The 20,063-nt window shown below is 39.9% G+C and overlaps 1 protein-coding gene across 5 annotated transcripts in view; it reads right to left on the bottom strand.

Moving 5' to 3' along the window:
- Positions 1-1,578: 1,578 nt before the first annotated feature.
- Positions 1,579-20,063, bottom strand: part of DAPK2 (death associated protein kinase 2) — a 45,606-nt gene continuing 27,121 nt past the window's right edge. For all 5 annotated transcript variants that reach the window (XM_074917039.1, XM_074917041.1, XM_074917040.1 and 2 more), the window contains exons 4-10: positions 13,965-14,103; positions 10,904-11,033; positions 9,739-9,787; positions 9,034-9,060; positions 5,199-5,351; positions 4,167-4,212; positions 1,579-3,285 (exon numbers count right to left, since the gene is read on the bottom strand). In XM_074917039.1, the coding sequence (XP_074773140.1) occupies positions 2,650-3,285; positions 4,167-4,212; positions 5,199-5,351; positions 9,034-9,060; positions 9,739-9,787; positions 10,904-11,033; positions 13,965-14,103 (1,180 nt within the window). In that variant the 3' untranslated portion in view covers positions 1,579-2,649. The remainder of the gene's footprint in view (positions 3,286-4,166; positions 4,213-5,198; positions 5,352-9,033; positions 9,061-9,738; positions 9,788-10,903; positions 11,034-13,964; positions 14,104-20,063) is intronic.

The following is a 20,063-nucleotide window of genomic DNA, read 5'->3' on the forward strand; positions in this document are numbered from 1 at the left end:
ACTGGAATACAACTACCAAGCCAGATACCTCAAGAAGCAAGAGTACCAAAGGAGAATGGAAGACACATCAGTGAGGATTTAAACATTTTTTTTCAGCAAAATAATTGATAATGTTTGAAACAACAAAATTGCTTATCTCATCAAATGCTATAGGTATAGCATTTGTGCAGATATCTCAGGGGAAATTCAAGGAGCCAAGGTATCAGCTAGGCCTCTTTCTCAGATATAATACACCATTTGCATACAACAGAAATGGGAATTTTAAGAATTAAATATCATTTCCTCATGCTGCAAATGGCTAGTACAGTGCAACAAAACAGTGACTAGAAATCAATTTGAAGTGGAAATAATGTCACTGGCTAAATGTCAGCTGTACAATCATCATGAAAAATTTCCAAGTGCCCTTTCAGCAGTAGAACCGTCACTGAATCAAAATAGGTCACTTCACAGTACTCCCAAGTAATAACTACCTCTCAATTTCTAAATAGCCTGCAAACCAGTGACCTTGTCATTTTCCCAATCATCAGAATATCTTCTCAAAAGCAGTGTGTCAGTGACCTCCTTCAGCTCAGAGAGCACTAGCCTCAAGGACTGAGTCACAACAGTATTAACCTCACCCAAACATGCTCAGGAACAGAGTGGCCTCATTTAACATTCCTTCTCATCGTGACAGTGCATTTGTTCATAAAGAAAATGAACAGAGAATATGAGATCATGGCTGAGGGATGGCAGACTCTCTTTCTCGAGTCCTTTCTGCAGATACTAACTCTCAGTAGGCTTTAAGTTACTTTTCAAGAATTGGAACTTCCCTCATGAAATATCTGGTTCCCCCAGACAGTATTGTGGGCCTTCGAGCTCAAAGGAACCTGCAGAAGTGACAGCTGAAGCATTCTGAGAGAATAAAAAATGGACACAAGTGAAATACTCAATAGTATTTGTCAACAGTTGAGCCCAATTCTCCCCAACCATCAACACCAGCTTGCTAGGGACATCTCCTTGCTCCCTACACTACTTCGGTGGGTTTTGAAATTTTTACAACTTGTGCAAAGAAAGATGCCACAGAAAGCACATCCAGTTTCCATCCTCCAACAAGTGCAATGACAGGAATAGCAATACCCCTACTGAATAACTGTTTCCAGAACTCTGAATTTTCACCAGCCTCTGCTCATCTTTATGAGGAAATAGTAGTGATTGGTCCACTATACACAAACAAGATTAGAATGTGCTTTTATCTTTTTATCTATAAGTAGGAAACATTATTCTTAATGATGTTATGAACAACAACAGCTCAATTTAATTATGCCATTCACTTTTCTGGAAAAGGAGGAGGAAAGCTGGGCAATGAAAAACATACTCTATTATATATTAAAAGATCCACTCTAGATGGACTTGAGCAGTGATGCAGGGATGCCTGGCTACTACCCCACTGACTCCTGTAGCTGCATAACAGTCACCTTGCAGCAAATTCATACAGCTAAGCAAAGGGGCTCTAAACTAGCTGCAGAACCTAGGCTGGCAACTCTTTTCAGTGCTGGCAACTCTTTTCAGTGCACAGAAACTTGACATCTCTTTTTCAGTCACTAACCACATGATCAGGGAACAATTGCATCCTGCATAAATAACTATTTATTGTGTCCAAAACCAAGATGGGTACATCTGTGCATATTAATACAGTATAATCAAATGACTCCTTTGAAATACAAGACAGCAGGGCATGATTCAAATTGGGGTCAACTTTTACTTCCTAAAACTTAAGGAAAAAAAAATCTTCACAGCAAGAACATTGGTCTCAAATCCCACACCACAGATTAAATTAGTGGGAGCTTTGTCATCATCTTTACTGTAGAGAGCAAACTAGAGGTCTATGTTATCACTTATCACTCACAAATTAATATTTGCTCTGGAAAATTACATACACAGTTATTTCATCAGGTCATTACAAGTGCCCAGTTATATCTTTTGAATAGGATTTCATTGGTATAGGACAGGAAACTTAGCTGAACTTTAAACTAAAGCATTAATCAACAGCTAACACCTTTGATGGTAAAGGATTTCACCCTGCATAACAGGCCTAAAAAATAGTCCTAACTTTTCTTCATCAGCAGCCATTTCAGAGAGAATTCCCACAGTACTAGCTAAATATTAAATTACTACACCATTTACTTTGTTTTATAGGACAGATTCAACCTTTGGAAATATTTCTCTCATATGGTCTATAGAACTGCCTGCAGCAGGTCTACATGACTGCTTCCTTCACCCAGCCAGAGATGCTATCATGAGATTTTTATTAGTTTCCAGGCACTCAGATTCTGCTGACCTACTCTTTATTCCAAGTTAATTACTTAGTAATTTTCAGGAACTGTAATACATGAAGTAGTATGATATAGGCAATGCAAAAGACTGTAGGGTTAGATGTGTCCATACCACTGTGATAATCTAGTTCCTGTAAATTCAGACATCAAATGTGGGAAAAAAACTTCCACACTACAAACCACCGGCAGTTTACACTTTTGGTCAGCACCTTGAACACATCAGAATTTCTATTTTAGTTCTAGGTAATGTTGCTGTGTAGAAGCTACACATTGACCTTCTTAAACTGCTCTACATTGAAACAGGCAGCGAACTCTGCACCTAACCTGATCTATAACATTACTGATTTGATTCTGCTACATCAAGATTCAACCCTGCAAGGAATTCTTCACAGCGAGATCTATTTAACAGCTCAATTAATGATTCATTAATATCTTTGTTGAAAACAGAGTCAGAGTTTCCATTCACACAGGCTTCATTTTCCAGTTGAAAACTACTCATTAAATCCTGTATCCACTTGAGTTCCTCAGAAAGTTCTTGACTGAGAGATTCATACTGACTCTGCAGATCAGCATACTTCCCGGTTATGCCTGTAAGACTAGCGCTTACAGTCTTGATATCATCTTGTAGATGTCTTTTCAGGGATTCAATTTTACGGTATTCATACTTCAGCTGAGATAGCTTGTGCCTCACGCTTTCATTCTCTTCTTTATACCAAGCTTCTTTCTCATTATAAATGGAAACCAGAGCATCAATGTCCTCCTGTACGGAATCATGGGATGCAGCCAAAGTGCTGAAACCCCGTTCCATAAGTGAAATGTCTTCTACTACCCGGGCAAAGCGCTCGAAGTTGATGTAGGTATTGTTGGGAGGCATACTCGAATGGCACTTTATGGTGTACTCTCTCAGGCGTTTTGTCTTCAGCTGTGTGTTCTCAACCTTCTTGTTTTCTTGGACTTTCATTTCTTCTTTCAGCTGGTGAGTCGTCAGACAGAGGAACCAATATTACTGAACGTTTAAAATACAGTGCAGTAATTCAAAAACTCTACACAAAGGATACAGTCTGAACTTCCACAATGCGGGGAAGATTCTCTGCTCTCACAATTTTCCTTCATGCATGTGATTAAAAGGAAAAAAAACCACACACACACAAACCCAAAAACAAATGACAAGTGACATGCATTCATTCCAATGTGATAAGTATGAATAATAGGAACACAATTTATTTTCATGTTAATTTTTAGCAGTTAACAGTCTCAAAGCTATCAATATTTGTAAGAGGAAAAACAATAATCCTGAAAAACTCCAGTTAATGTTTTGTGCAATGCAAAGAAAACTGAATTTAATTCTCATTAGTTATGCTGAGATTAGCTAAATGTATTTCCAGTAAGAGACTTATCCACAGAAGTAATCAATCTTTATGATGAAAAAATACATACAGACACACAAATTTAAGCAAATCAACACAATTGGTACAGCAGTTGTATCTTGAGAGAAAATGTATTTTCCAAATTGGCTGTAGTCAACTGCCAACTCAAGAAAGCACTAAACCCAACACATAGTATATGTCCATGCAAACAGAGAAGGAGGATGGAAAAATGCATAGCCCAGTCTAACACAGGATACTGTAATGTGCAACAAACATCAAAGCTTTTGAAAGTTATGATAATAAAAGAAGTCATATGCAGAAATTCAAGTATTTAGTCAGATCCCACCAATTTCTTCCCAGTGCATCTTTAAGACACCTAGGGTCTCTAAGTACTTAGAGGGCATTTTTCCATTTAACACACAAATAAGAGTGAGATTATTGTCTCTGCTTTGCTCATGGTAAAACATCTGTCTTTATTCAGTCTTACCGTTATCCATGGATGAGACAGAGCTTCCTGAATTGTAAGCCGTTTCCTAAAAAACAACACCACAAAAAACAGCCTTGAATGAGAAATATCTGGTACATAAGTCCATTGACCTGCACTTCTCCCAGGCTTTGTATGAAGCATTTATAAAGATAATGCCAGAACTAACTCTCAGATTTCAGGGTTACGTTTCTCCATGAGGCATACTGCTTGTGTGTAGCTTAGCAATCGTTCTGATCAATCCCAACTTCCTTCTGCATTGTGGCAGTTTGGTGAATGACACACTAAGAGCACTGAGAATCAAAGGCAGAAATGCACAAGGACTGTCTCTGCACATGGGACAAATACCAGTATCACTGACTTGTCCTTTCTTAAAAGGAGGTTGCTAGACATGTGCAAACACCCACCTACTCTAGTTCATTCTAAGGCCCAAGGATTTTCAGAAATCTAGACTGAACAGTATTATGATTATGAATATGATTCATAGGGAAGGAGATGCTACTTCTGCATGAGCTTTATTAAAAGCAAGAAAAACTAAAAAAAAAAACCCAAAAAATCTGTGGTTCCTATAAACTGGAAATAAAGATCTGCATAGCTGTCACACAAATTTTAGGTGATTGCAACAGATGCAGAGAGACTTATGGAACAATTCCATTGTGACTACATGTGAAAATTTCTCTGCTCCTGCACCACTGGTGGCATATTCTGGATCATGTCACCACCCTGCAAGTAGTTCCTAATAGACTGAAATACTGGAGTGGTAGTTACTTTTGTGCACCATTTTCAGCCCTTCACCTACGCTGTATTGTATCAGCTTGACTCAGGTGAGAATTTAGCCCTGAAAGTGAAATTTAACTAAGGAGATATGGTTCCTTTTCTTAAGATTTCTGGGTGCAGCCATTAACTAGGGGCACAGCAGCATATTTCTGTCTTGCTCTTGAAGGGCGATACACGGCTGCAGGGAAAGCTTTGCAGATTACTCTTCAAGCTATGTTTCACCAGGTTTATCTTAGGAGACAAACGGACCCTTCTTACCGCGTATCTTTCACCAGGAGTTTCTGAATAAAATCTTTTGCCAGATCACTAGTATTACTGAAAAATTCTTCATCAAATTCATAATTCACAGCTGTGATGTTGGCAAGCGTTTCTTGTTTAGTTTCTCCAAGGAAAGGCGATGCACCACTAAGCCTAGATAAGCCAGAAAGAATAGTCAAGTGGAAAAATAAGCAGCAGAGGTCCCCTAATGAAATTACAGTGACTGTGTATCATACACTCAGGATTATTTGTGGATCTCGTGTTGTAGCAGCATGCCACATGGGAAATAACAGGTCCAGCTTTGGCTCACTACATCTGTGGTTACGAATCAGGATCATCTTGAAAGTCTCTAGTGCAGCACTAATGTGTACACACAGATAGAAATGCACACCGAAGTCATTGCTAATCAAACAAGAAAAAGCTTCAGCTGAGGAAAGTCTCTATCCCTATGAACCCACAAATGCTGTCAGACAGAAGCTTCTATTGGCTTCAAGCAGATGAAGTAGCGTTTCTTTAGATCTTCTTTGGGTAGGAAAAGTTCTGCCTCTACTGCTTTTCTGTCTACAGAGATACTGGCAACTTCCCTGCACAGTGGGTTCGGCCAAGAGACCTTTCTCAGCTGGAACCAAGATACAGCGTGTGATCGGAAGTCAGATGCATGGTTTTGCCTAGTGCCAACCCCGTCAGAGAGGTAGGGCCATGCTGCTCGTTAAAAGGAATCCACAAACAAAAGGACATTGGCTGCAATAAAATCCAACAGCTTCTGAACAATGCAAAATTTCATTCTGTTGGCACTCTACTCCAACTGCAAGGATATAATGGAGACATCATCACAATAAAATGCCATTCAGCAATCTTTACTTAGAAAAAGCTTTCATCCTGCTTTGCCTATCTCTCAGCTATGACTGATGACCTTCATCTCTGATGACTATTTACTTCTGCTCCATAAAACTCAAGTGTCAGAACAGATTCACTGCAGACTCCTCCTGCCCTGCCTTCGCTCCCCTCCCCTTCCTCCCTTCTCCAATCCACAGGGATGCTGACTTGCAAAAGTCTAGTTTACAGAAAATGTTATTTATACCAAGAAAATTGATCTCATCCTTTTTTTAAAAATCTTCTGGGCTATTATTAAGCTTATCTATTAAGTCTAACTTTGATAGCGTAGTTTCAGGATACAGCAGGCTCAAAACAGGACTGCAGCAAACTCCTAGCATCTAAATGGAGGTTTTGAATAGTAAACTGCTTGCTTACATGATCCTGCCCAACAGACCTTTTACCCTGTGTGTATTGCCACTACCATGTTGACTGGAATTTGGAGGTAAGCAGAAAGTTAGATGGGACCACCTGAGCTATTCAGCCCAGTCCCCAGCTACTATATCTGGTTTTCCACAGAATAAAAATTAGAGTGCATAAAGTGTTTCCTCTCCCTCTACAATCATACAATGACACCAAAGCAGCTGACACAGCAAGGCATGAGTGAGGTCCTCCAGTTGTCTTTGATGCAGTAAATTTCACCCCATAAGCCACAGTTGATCTCACTTCTTAACAGGTTTTACATACTGCCTCTTAAGCTTTTGTTCCATTTCTGCTAGCCACAAAGAAGCCTACAAGCAGGCACATCGCCAGAGAACATGGGCGTTGTTCCAAAACTAAAGCTTGGAAACCTGCCCTAAAGCCTTGGTTTCTCTTCCCTTTCCCAAAACTGTGCCATGAAGCAGCTGTACTTCCACCTTCTGGCCTTTTGCTGGAAGCCAAAGCCAACAGCACTCTATTCTCCTCTGAAATCTGGAAACTCAGTTTTGAGGTCTGTGAAATGGGAGGATTCTCAAATCCCAACACCTAATGGAAATTATTTTTGTCATATCCTGACTCATTGCCGGGAAACATCTAACAGCAGACCTCAGTATTAAAGATTTCGGCCTTACAACCCACTGAATCACTCCACTGGTTGCTGAATTAAGAACTTGTAGGCATTTTGTTCTCTGCACCTCACGAGGGCATCCATTTGGTTGTTGCCACGTTTGCTAAAGTAGGCGGTATCATTCAACACACCCCATTTATTCAGAATTCTTCAGAACAAAAGGCTTTAAAATTAACAGGCAGTACTAGTTAAAGGCATACACATTTCTAGTACATAGCATATCATGCAAGCTGACCCTTCCCATCATAAAAAGCATGCTCTTCTTTTCTGATCATTTGTAGGAAGACAATTTTCAGCCTTAATTACCATGGCAGTCATTACTAGCCAACCAGGTCAAACAGCTCTCCCTCACTGGATACCCTACAGAAACCCTCTTCATTACTCTGCCGCCCAGGACAGAACTCTCAGTGAAACAGGAAAACCTCGAGAGCAACCTGGCTGGCAGTGCATCTCTGTAATTGCATGGTAAGTATTTCCAACTGCTTATCTTCAACTTTTAAGTTTTCCTCTCATCATTTACAAACACACATAAACAACAATTTACAAAGTTTAATGTCCTGTCAAGTGTAGGGGTCACTGAAGACCAGAGTGCTGATAAAAGGCAAGGGTCTGGACATTATTTTAAACCCCTTTACCTGAGCTTGGGTTCAACAAGTATCCCTCAGGACAGAAGGGAATTTGTTGCACTGAATCCGATTTCTCAGACCATAGCTCTTTTACAGGCTTTGGGGCCCAAGCGATGGATATAGCCCAAGAGTGGATTTAATTCCACTACATTTTCCATCCTGAAAAGACAATCTCTCCCCTTCAAGCCTCCATACTCACACTGAGACCTGAGTTCAGGTCTCAGTATGAGTAAATCCCTTTAATACTAGAATGCACCTTCTTTAGTTAGTCAGCAAGTTAGTCCTCAGAGTCACAAGGAACAGCAGAAGCCCACGGTAGGAACGTTTGGGAGAGGCATTTCCAAGCGTGCTGTATCCACCATGAACTGTTCCCCAGAAGTCACAGGAACTTGATTTCGAGGGAAGCAATTAGGTCCAAGGATGCCTGACCACTTCTGTAACTCTCATATCAAACCAGAGGAAAGAATTCTTGCAGAAACAAGTGCTGTCCCTCCACTGCGTGCATCTGCACACAAGCAGTTTCACAAATTGTCAAGCTCCATCTTAAAACTCTCTCAACTGCTTGCCCCCAGGTTGTTCACGGAACCTCATTTCTTCAAGAGTTTGAGCTTATCATAATTTCCTACTTTTATTTGTTCATCCCCAGTTGACACGCTTCTCTTCTAAAAAGTATGTCTTTTTTTTTTTCCCTTGTGCCTACTGACTGCAATGATACTCCCAACCAGCCTTTGCTTTACTGGCTTTAAGAAGCCATTTTTCCTCCTGTATGACAAATTCTCAGTTCCCAGGGTCAACTTCTCTGCTCCTATCCCAGCTCAAATTCACCTTTTTGAATATGAGTGACTGTATTTACACATAGTAATCTAGACTGCTGCCTTTACAAGCAAATTAAATCAGTTGTTTACCTGAAACAACTCAGTTTGTAAATGATACTATTATACTTGCTATTTCTATTCTCTCCACACACCGGTAGCTCACGGCCCTTCTCCAAGGGACCAATATGCTTGGGCCTTTCCATCTTCTACCACTTGGAGCTGATGAGGTCCCATAAAAAGTAGAAATGCCTGGTGATGCTAGAGATGTTTGTTCTTCATCTGCTCAGAATACCCCACTTCTTTTACCCCTTATTTTAAACTTTAAAAGGCTGCAGGGTAACATTTGCCCATTAGACAAACCACTGCCCACTCCATGTGTGCAGCTCATTTCTTAAATGACTAAAGGGAAGCTGTTTCATACTAGTACAAACAAGCTTTAGGAACACTTACAGGAGTGAATCTATAGTACTCACAGTATGTAGGTGATGACTCCAATGCTCCTAAAAAACAAAAGAGATTAATTGCAGGGGTTCTACATGACATGTATTCTTCTTAAGGTACACCACATGAAAAAGTCAACAGTAGCTGCTATATAGGCAGGAGAGTCATTGTGGGTTCAGAGAACTGCTAATCTCTCTCAGAGAATGGTGTTTCAGGGAAAATGTGAATTTTACATATAACTTAAAGTAATGGGGATATTTCAAGTCTTTTTATGTATTTCTACTTTGGCAGGTATTTACTACAGTACACATCAGTAATACAAAGAAACAGAAGCAAGGATGTTTTATTTGGGGTGACTTCTTTTGCCTGCCTTCTCAGCAGATCAGATTAGTACGCACGTCTCCTCTGCATGCAGTGCTCTTATAAATAAATAAAGCTGTCACAAGCACTGCAGGAACATGTTTTCTTTTAAGAGTGCTCCTCTGCAGTGGACAGTGGCAAACTGTTAACTCTATAACTGCCATCATTAAAGTTTTTCACTGTAATTTTGCAGAAATTAAATGCTTATCTTTTAATTTAAAAGAATGGATAAAAACGGAAAGACAGAACAAAGAGTTATTAACTGCACTTAAGTGTTTTAATTTGTTGCAGTATAATGGATTCTATTCAGAGCAAATTGGGAAAAAGTAATAGTAGAGTAACCTTCAAAAAAGCCAAACACAACATAAAGAACTTACCACATATCTGCAGCTAGTCCAAGCGGTTCATAGTTTACTATTTCTGGAGCTGTAAGAAAAATTTAATCAAACATCAGCAACCGATATAACAAATTTTTACCAGGCTGAATTGAGTAGCAGGTCAAGAATTACCAAGAGGGAGAAAGGGGATGGGTCGGGAAAAAAAAGGTGGTTATAGGATTCACTGTTTGTAGTTTTATAGCCCTGATAGGAATTCAAGTTCACAGGTGTCTAGAAGAGATAGAGTAACCTGGAGCATAACGCAACTCAGGAATAAAGGTGAAGCAGATATATACTAATTACAGCGCAAATTAGAACAAATAAATTATTTCACTTCCCAAGGACACTGTTATCCCTAAGAATCTGAGCTTTTGCTTTGTTTTTAACTGGTGCCATTAAAATTAGTTTCTAATGCCCAGTCAGAAACAGCCCTTAGGCAAGAGACTGTAATTACATGCTGGACTACATTGCTATCCATGTCAAACCCTATTATCTTTACAAAAAACATTTCCTTGTTGGAAAGCATCCCCACATAAGACTGCATACAAAAGACCAAGGTGAGGGAATGAGATGAAAAAAGGTGTCTGTAACTACTGTGTTCAACTGGAATATGAATTACAATTCCCTCCTCAGCCCCCAAACCTCTAATGGAAACAAGTAGAAAGGAGTAGGATTAACCTAAAATCCAAGCAAAACAGATAAGAATTATGATCAGTGAGTAACAAAAGGAGAATCAGGTGGAAAAACTTAAGGGGAGGTGAGGGTTTCGTTCTCAACAGGTGTACAGTGTGAGGCAGTTTTATCTAGAAAGCAATGATAGAGATACCCATGTAATTGTGTACCACAACACAGAGAGCTTACTTGCCCCAGGAAACAAGTAAAAAATTGTAATTTGTATTTGCAGGGTTTCACAATCTCAATCCTGAATTTACATCTCTAAATATTTATTTGGCAGCAACCTACTCTCACAGGAGTAGCCCATCTGGTTTAAAGAAAGCACCTTTCGTCTATTTCAGAAAAATAAAGCAAACCTCTAGATTCAGGTCACCTTGATACCAATGAGATTGAAACTGCCTCTTACCCTTAATTTCTTAATTTTGAAAAGATGTCTCAACCTCTTCATGGATCTTGCAATACAATACAAAGGAACGGGTCGGTCACTCACCTACAAATTCTGGAGTTCCAAAAATGTTTTTAAATTCAACTCCATCTTCTATTTTGTGAGCCAGGCCAAAGTCAATGAGTTTGATGTGTGGAATAGGAATATTCTTGTCTAGAAGCATAATGTTTTCAGGCTGAAAATAACAAAAGATAGCTCTTTGTTATAATAATATTAGTATCTTGGGAAAGTAACAGAGTTTTCAAGTGCTTTTTTTTCCTTCACAAATACAGCACTGTAGAACAAGAAGCACATACCTTTGCCTAACCATTTAGAATTCATTCTTTTGAAATGGATTACAACTATGAAATTTGACATCATTGAATTGACCAGAATGTCATAAAAGCAAAGAAAATCATGTAATACTTTCATTCCTTTAATTCTACCTCATGCAAAATCTGCCTTAATTTTCCCGTTAGCACTCCTAAGTTTATTTTCTTCATGATGGCTATTGCCAGGATGAAAAGAAGAGATCCTTGTTTTCACAATGAGACAGAAGTTTTCCACACAAGTGCATGTAGTTCCCTAATCTGCAAAATACGGCACTAGATTATCAGCACAGCAGCACTGTGATAGAAGTGGAAGCTCGGTTTATTTTGTCCCCTCTTAAAACAGAAAATATGTCCCTGGCCCACAGGGCCTCCTGGGCAGATGTCACTTCCTGACCCCACGGATTTCCAGCAATTGGTGCACACATAACAGAGCTAGCAGATACCTTGTGCAGAGATAGACTGCCATGGCTTGATCCTGACAGAGAGCTGCACCACTGGATATTTTGACTGCCAGCAATTTTACTGATCTGTTCTTGGAATTTACACTGGGAAACCTCCCTATTTCTGCCCAGCTGCCCCTATAGTGTATTGGAACGACTGGAAGATGTCTTATTAAACTCTTCTTGAGGGGTTCTAGTCACATCTGAATCTACTTCGAGAAGGAAAATTCTCTCTAAGACTAAATTCACAACTGCAACACCAAGGCAAGGAAAGATCTAGGATTTACTATCTAAACAGTCCAGAACATGAAAAGAGTTGGGATCAGAGGTCCTAGCTCATATATGATAGCAAGCTATTAAAAGAACATGTATCATTTCTTATAGCATTGTAGGAAAAAGCCAAAGCTAGAACTGTGAAATCAAAGCTAACTTTTTCAACCACAGACTTTGACTTTCTTTACCAGATATAATGGATATTTCATAAACTTACTTGTTCAGCTAAATTCATCAATCTTAGTTACTCTCTACCATGGCACTATTTCACAGGTTTCAGAGTAAACTATGGGTTCAATTTACCTCCCGTGAAGAGGTTTAATGCATCAATTTGTCATAACTTAATGATAAGCTCAAGAGCAACAGTGAGACTGTTTGATCCCCTGCTGCCACTGCCTGGCCTTTTCACAGCAGATCCTAACACGGAAGCAGCTCCTGCTAACACATACTCTCAGTCAGAGCTGCACTGGGAAAGAGAGCATAAAATAATTTATTGTCATAATTACTGGACCAAGAATATTTTAGCCGCTGGCTAACAAGTCTGGTTTTCTTGCATGGATCTAGGGCATATGCATTCACCCCAGATAAATGATGTAAGCTTGTTTAGAGCAGACAGAACAGACTGAAATGGCAAAAAGTCACAGTCACTACCTCTTGGACTATTCCTTAGGTGGTATAAATCACTAGCTCCACTGCAGTCAATGGAGTCCTGTCAAGTGACAAGATAATTAAGAATCATCCTCTATCTAATCAGATCTCTGCTTAAAAAAATACACGTCTAATTTAAAACTAGCAAAACTCCAAACTCAGTCCTATAAAACCCAGGAGAGCTATTCTATGAATAAGTTTTAGGTCATTTGACATTCACTATCAGGGAGATGATTCTTTACTTATCCTTTCTGATTTCTATCTTGCATTTCTTGTCACATCTTCATTGACCACCTGACATCACTGATATTAAATATCAAAATTTGTAGAGATCAGATTAGAAAAAGTTGCACCTATATTTTCACAGTAATTTCAGTCCACTAGGTATTACACTGGTTTCTAAAACTTTCAGTCCTTGGCTTCTGGATTCATGCAGTAATTTCAAAATGAAGTGCACATCCTTTATACGGTCACATACCTCCTATGATTTTTTTCACATGCAGCCTGTGAATATTTGGATGGTAGTTTGCTAACCATTTTCTTAGGTTAGATGTGATTTGTAACAACTACATATATGCCATTAACACTGACTCAAGACCAAGCAATTCCAGACAGAGACAGCATTGAGCACCTTCAGCAGAAGGTATCAGCATATATATCCTGAGAATCTGGAAGAAGGCTATCTAATAGCACACATGTAATTAGTAGTAAACTAACCTGGTCTTAAAGTTAGAACAAGAAACATGTAATCTAGCAGTAGAATTTCTTCATTTTTCCTTCATTTTAAAACACTTCCCTTCTCTGTTTTATTCTACTTTCTCCTAGGGAATAAGTGCATTCTGAATGTATTTCTGGAAGTAGCAATGTCTGAGGCAGACAGTTCTGTAGCTGTGAGTCTGCTGCTGCGAAAGCACTTCCCTCTAGTCTCAAGAGTTTCACTCCCAAGACTCCTAGCTTCAGAGAAGCATGCAGCTAAGAAAGCAAGAAGGCTTTCTGCTAACCAAACTGCACTGGATAACAGATACTCCTCATGTAATTCTAAACACAGCGGGGACTGCAAGCAGCAACAGTTTTTTGTAGCCGGATCTGGCTCTCCTCTTCGCAAAAATACATTTCTTTTGTACGTCACTCTAATTTTTTTTATCATTATTTCTTTAAAACAGCATGCTTTGGATGATACCACAAATGCAAACAGCTGAAGAATGAAGACTTACAATTTCTTTTTCTCAGTCAGTAAATATATAAACCTATCCAGAAGTTAGCCAAGGCCTGATGAAGGAGATTGTCTTCTTCAGAGCACTCAGCTGTGAAGTGCTTTTTAAAATTATCTTACCTATTATTTTAGGCATGTTATCAAATACAGATCTCTAACAAACTGTAGAAGGTACAGTCCATCATTAAAAAACAACAGTAAGTCTAAATCAGTATCTTTACCTTTAAATCAAAGTGAGCAATTTTCTTGGAGTGGAGGTAATTCACACCATCCAATATCTGCTTGATGAATCTAGTTGCTTCCTCTTCACTCAAAGACTCTTTCTGTGCCAGGAAGTCAAAAAGTTCTCCTCCAGAAACCCTTATAAAACACACCAGAAAGCATCCAGTTATCTACTACATCGTAAGACATAAAATGCACAGAAAACTTGCAAATGACCTAGAGTTTTGTGTTCTAGCCCCAGGTGTGCCAAAACTTCCTTTTGGCTTCAGCTCCCTTCCCTGTAAATTAAGCTTTTCCTAATTCATTGATACCACAAGGTTTGATTCATCATTTGATTCATAAAGGACCAAAAAAAGGTACATTGTTTGATGAATCTACAGACATGTACATATTTCAATAGGTAGACTTTGATGTTAATGACTTCAACTGCTATTTCTCAACATCTTCATTTAGGATGAGACAGAGGAAATAGAACAAGTTCTAACAGTCAGGAACTGTTATGCTTCTCTTATCAGTTGCCATCAGAAACATGAGGCAATATAATCTGTCAACAGAATCTCTTTTCTTTCCAGAACAGCCATTGCACTGTTCTAATACAGATTTTCTTGCCTGACATAACTGACAAGAAAGCATTTGTCTTGTCCCGAATTTTTAAAAAGAAAGCAGATTGTAGCAGCTTGGAAGGTACCTAAAATTGTTTTCCAAAATCAAGGAAGTGGTATTAGTTACTATGAGTTTTCACATCAAAACTGAAATACATTCCATGCATATCTAGTACATAAGACTTCTATTTTCATTTTTGTGTCTTGTATTGAGAGTTCCAGTGTTATCTTTCTATATATTATGAAACAGGTTGATCTAGATATTGAATTGGACACCATTGGCAGTTGTTATTCATAATTATGCTTACGTTTATTTTTTCCAGTTCACGCTGCCATTGATATTATTGCTATATTCTTATTCAAATTTACTACTGGGGACAGCGACAAAGCAGTTGTTGCTCTTGGGCTCAGGTGCACCACCCATCTGTGTTCACCATTCAGAGTGCAAGCACAAGATGAGAGATCCAACAGTCGTTGTGGAAAACAAGCTTTTGGTCCTGTTGTCTGATGAAATACCTCTAAAAGAAATGGCAGGTTCAGATGCTCTGAGTTAACTAAGTGCTGTGACTCACAGACAAGTTAGATCACACTGTGGGCTGCAGAGGTCTTTCATGCAATCATTCTGATTCTGAGCCCAGGCTCCCACACAACACTGGTGGTGACAAGATGGCGATTCCCTACTCTGTCTCTTTCAGAGTAAACTATTGTGAACAGCTCCAAAAACTGCAAAGAGAAGTCAACTGCAAACAAGAACAATGTGTCAAAAGCCACAAAAACATTGGGCTTATTTCTTCGCTTCTACTGTTGCTGTGGGTGAGAGCATACCTTGCTGTTCCGAAGGCAGACATTTACACGGGGCCTATTGACTTGAACATTGATTACTGGGTATTTTTTCACAGCTCCCACAGAGTCAGGAACCTTCTAAGCCACAACGAGGCAGGACACTTCGCCTGGGCAGAAGTCACCTCAGTTCACCTGGGCAGAAGTCACTTGATGCTTTAACTTTTACAACTAAATGGTTGGCAAACAAAAGTAAACTTACATGACACAGGAATATGTTGCAACTGCTGCCCCTGGCTGCCACCTCCTCCTTCCTATTAATGTCAGTTACTCAGCCTGTGAGACTCTTACTTGGTCTCCGATTTTCCTTTTAGGTGACACATACCAAGGGTATCAGCACAACCATCAGCTTTGCTGGACAGGTTTTGTTTTGCCCTGTGCATTTCAGAGGCCAGGGAACACTGTATTCTTTCCGTATTGTAGTAGGTTTAGGAGCTCGGTTAATTAGTTGAAAGATTATTACAGCTGACTGTGACAAGTCAGTAAAGACATCTGTAAGTAAAACCTGGTAGTCTCTTGGTGAAATATGTGTAGAGAGAGCAGGCAGGTCTTCTTTCCTTAATGATGTCTACTCAAACTGCCCTTCAGCACTCACCTCTGGCAGGCACTATGGCCCGGCCATCAGGAAGCCAGCTGTACCAGGATACTGTCCTGTACTTTTAACCCTCTATGCACACTACTCTGTCTTCCTCTTTTACCCTCTAAAATCTCCTTGGTGATTGCTTCTTAAGGTAGACTCTTTAATCAGGACTAAGAATAAAAATGTCCTCTCTCAGGTCAGGCCAACAGCCCGTGCAGCCCAGCCTCCAGTTCTCCAACACCCACAAAAGATGATACCACTTAAGGAGAGCACACAGGCCGAGCCATTTTGCGAAGTCTTCCCCCTCACCTTCCCCTAGCTCAGAGGACTGTCCTAAGGATTTTAGAGGAAACCTTCCTGCCTGGAGGAGACTGGCAACTTTCTTTTGAGGAATCTCCTTTGCTACACAAAGGTAGGTCAGAAAATTGTTCAGCTGCCAAGATGGGAGGTACTTAATTCACTCTCTTTCTTGCTGCCCCCAAGAGTGGTCACTTAAAACAGCTGGGTTAGCTGCTCAGGGCACACCAGGGATTTTGCCCCAACAGCAACCTCAGCAACATCCTGGCAACCAGCTACACCTAAGGCATCACTGAAGAAACTGTACAGCTCCAAGAACAAGGGGAGATATACTTGCTAGCTCCTTGCTGTATTTTCCCTCTTCCCTCTAGTTCACATTGACCTTGAATCAGGTTAGGCAGGGGGGACTTCCAAGGTACAGAATACAACAGTAAAAAAAGAAACAAAAAAAAGATTCAGGACTGAAGTCCCTCTGTTACTTTATCAGCAAAAGACTTCCTCTTAAAATAACTACACAAGCGTTTCGTTTTCTGAAGATCAGAGATCAGCACACATTACGAACAGCCCATTAATCTCTTGTGGTATAGCCTACGACATTAGGCTAAACTGCAGAGATCTAAAGGAAAATTCAGTAGAAGAGATGTGATGGTTTCTCATTAACAAAGACTCAGGCTTTAAAACCAGGTTTGAGTAAATTGTACAAAGAGAGTGTTAAGTAGTTTAGTTCAGGATGATTCTTATCCAAGTTAAGCACCTGAACTCCACGAAACCCTCAGGCAGAAGAGGCTAGCAATCCCAAAAGCCAGCCGTTAGGGAATTCCAGAAAAAAGTTCAGCACTAACTCCTATGCAGTGAAACACCCGTAACAGCACTACAACTTACATTTGAACGTCCGGGAAGGTGTGTTTTTTAAATCAGCACCACCTACAGAAGAGCAAATGCTCCTTTCACAAAGGACCTTACGTTACAGAAAAACTCCTTCCTCTGGTTCTACATCTTTCCCTTTCACCATGTCACCTTACTCCCGTGGCAAACAAAGCAGCAAGCAAATGATACCTTTGCTCTTCCTTCAAAGTCCAATACAATACAAACTACAGTGCTGCCTTACTTCATGGAAACAGCTGTTTATTTTGTGTTCACAACCTTGACACCAGTAGAGGAGACTGGCATAACAATCACACCTGCCCTTAAGCTACTTTTGTCTGGGCAAAGCAGTCTCAAGGCAGGGCCCCAGAGACAGAGAACAGCAAGGTCACAGACCACTGAAGAGCATATCCCTGAACAATGTGCAGAAGGAAGGGCAAACCATGTACATGCCAAACTGCACTTAACAGCAGTGGACTTGGCAATGCTCTTCCTGCTCTTGAACAGAAGAAACACCACCTGTATGATCAACTGCAAAAAGTTGTTGCTGTAAAAAGGAGATAGTCTTGCCTCTGCCAGCACAGTGAGTTCAGAAGGTCAACATTTTAGGCAAAACCTCTTTTAAACACCAGGGTAGCTTCTTCAACTAATCAAGAATACCAGGGACATTCTTTTGAAGCTGAAATCCACTGTAGCTTAATGTAAGATTAATTGGTCAGGTGCTATAACACTTATTTTGATAAACTGCAGGGAGTATGAGACTGAAATCAGAGTGTCAGGAGGAGAGATCATCTGTTTACAAAGAGAATTTCATTATATTTATTAGCAATTATCATCATCCTCAATTTGTATACAGCAGCTGAATGCAGTGGCCTCAATCAGGTCAAAACTCTGTTGCATCCAGCCTTTTAAAAGTGCAGTGAGCTACAGCCTGAGAACAGGACACACAAAATATACCAGGCCATGTGAGGACAGAAAAAAGCAGAAAGTAATGAAATGGAAGGTTGTTTTAGCACAAAGTAGCTGCCAGTCAGAAAAAGGAAGCTCCTTTCCTGTTTTCCAAAGCATGGCTACAGAGACCAACATTTGCCCATAGACATATAATTAAAAATTAACAGATGCTTACCATCAGTCATATGCCATCTGTCAGCAGTCACATTTAATCTCCAGGAATGCTCCCTGGCCTAAATGCTGGCTCCCCCGGAAAGCTAGTGGTTATATCATCTCACTCAGGGATCGAAGCCTTACTGCCTGGATTACATACACAAGGTCGAGGCAGGTGCCCTAGGGATTGTAGGGTCTACATACCTTCAGCCACAGTGTCTCTGTATTTCCCGATTCATACATACAGAAAAACGGCATCATTTACTCATTACCTAAAAACTGGAGTAAGTAGAAGCCCTCAGGGTGTCTCCTTGCTTACAGCTTTATTTTAGTACCATGAACTGATAGATAAAGGATATGTCATCATCTGCACAGCTGCTCTAAGTCTCAGAGCTTTGCAAACCAGGTGATATTGATTCTGCAACAGAGCAGGACACAGCCCAAAAAAGCTTAATTTGATGTCTGTCTTCCATCACTACATGACAAAATTCATCCCCTTAGGCAAAGACCATACATCCTTACCAGCAAAGCTCCATTTATTAGAAGAGCTACTTCCATTCTAGACTCTGATGAGTACAAGCACACGATTCTAGTCTTTGCTTTGTGTGACAGTGTTCTGGTTTCCCCTGGTTCTCAGAAGAGATTAGGAAGGCTGAGCCACACAAATACACATAGATATAAATCTGCACATGCACTAAGATAATTTACATCCCTTTCAACTCCTTAAGGCAAACCAACAGCACACACTATGAACAGTAGGAGATGCTTTAGACATAGATCTGTATGATTATCGTGCACACAGTCACACATTTCTATTACAGTCTTAATCCTCAACCATGAAACACCCAGAATGGCCACAAGTCAAGTGCCAAGTTTTATCCAAATTCATTATCCCAGCATGAGTTTGGGTATAAAGAGACATAGTCACTTGGTGCCTCTCTTTTTCATTTTTTGAAAAACTAAAAGAATTTTATCATGGCAGATTATTTTTTTACTCAGTAAGTGACATTAGGCAACTGCAAAGTTTTCTTGAAATGACTCTCAAACTAACACATCAACAGTAACATTATCAGATTTGGGGATATCCAAGTGTTCCACAGCATTCAGATGCAGATTGCAATGCAGAGGTGCAACTGATCTTCCTCTGTGACCTCTCAGCCACTACAGGTCAAATCTAACATCATCAGAATGGTTGGGAAATAGCACTGAGAACTGAGAGCCAAACAGCAGCAGGCAACCTAGTTCCCCTCCTAATTTCACAGTGAAGAATTTGCAACCCTGGACTGAGCTGGGGAAGCTGAAATGAATTACATGACCTACCTAAAGGAAGGACAATTTTCTGTAGCATCTAAGACTACATTATATGCAGTCTGATACTCTAATAATCTTCCCTTGGTATTGCACCTAGTAATTGCGAAAACTGCTGCAGCTGGTCTCTATGTCCTGCTCTAGTTCTGCCAAAACAACTCTTTGTTCTTTTGGGATATCACTAGTCCCTTTTCACAAATCCTCTACTGTAGCCTCTTCAATATAAGCTGAAGTCACATAAACAGGAATAACTCTTCTAATGTCATTTTGATTCATATTGGGTTGCAAGTCATTAATGGACGGACTAGGTGATCTTCAAGGTCTTTTCCAACCTAGATGATTCTGTGAAGGCCAGGAGGCAAAAATAACATTTACACAAAGCAAAGCTCTCCTGGCCAGGCAGGAAAGAGCTGATATTTCCCTTTAAAAAAATCAGTCTCCTAGTCCTCTTTATTTGTTAGGGTCCTTCTACCTCACAGTTTTACATAACTGAAGAAATTCCA

This window comes from Athene noctua, chromosome 13, assembly GCF_965140245.1.
Source record: "Athene noctua chromosome 13, bAthNoc1.hap1.1, whole genome shotgun sequence".
Taxonomy (NCBI): domain Eukaryota; kingdom Metazoa; phylum Chordata; class Aves; order Strigiformes; family Strigidae; genus Athene; species Athene noctua.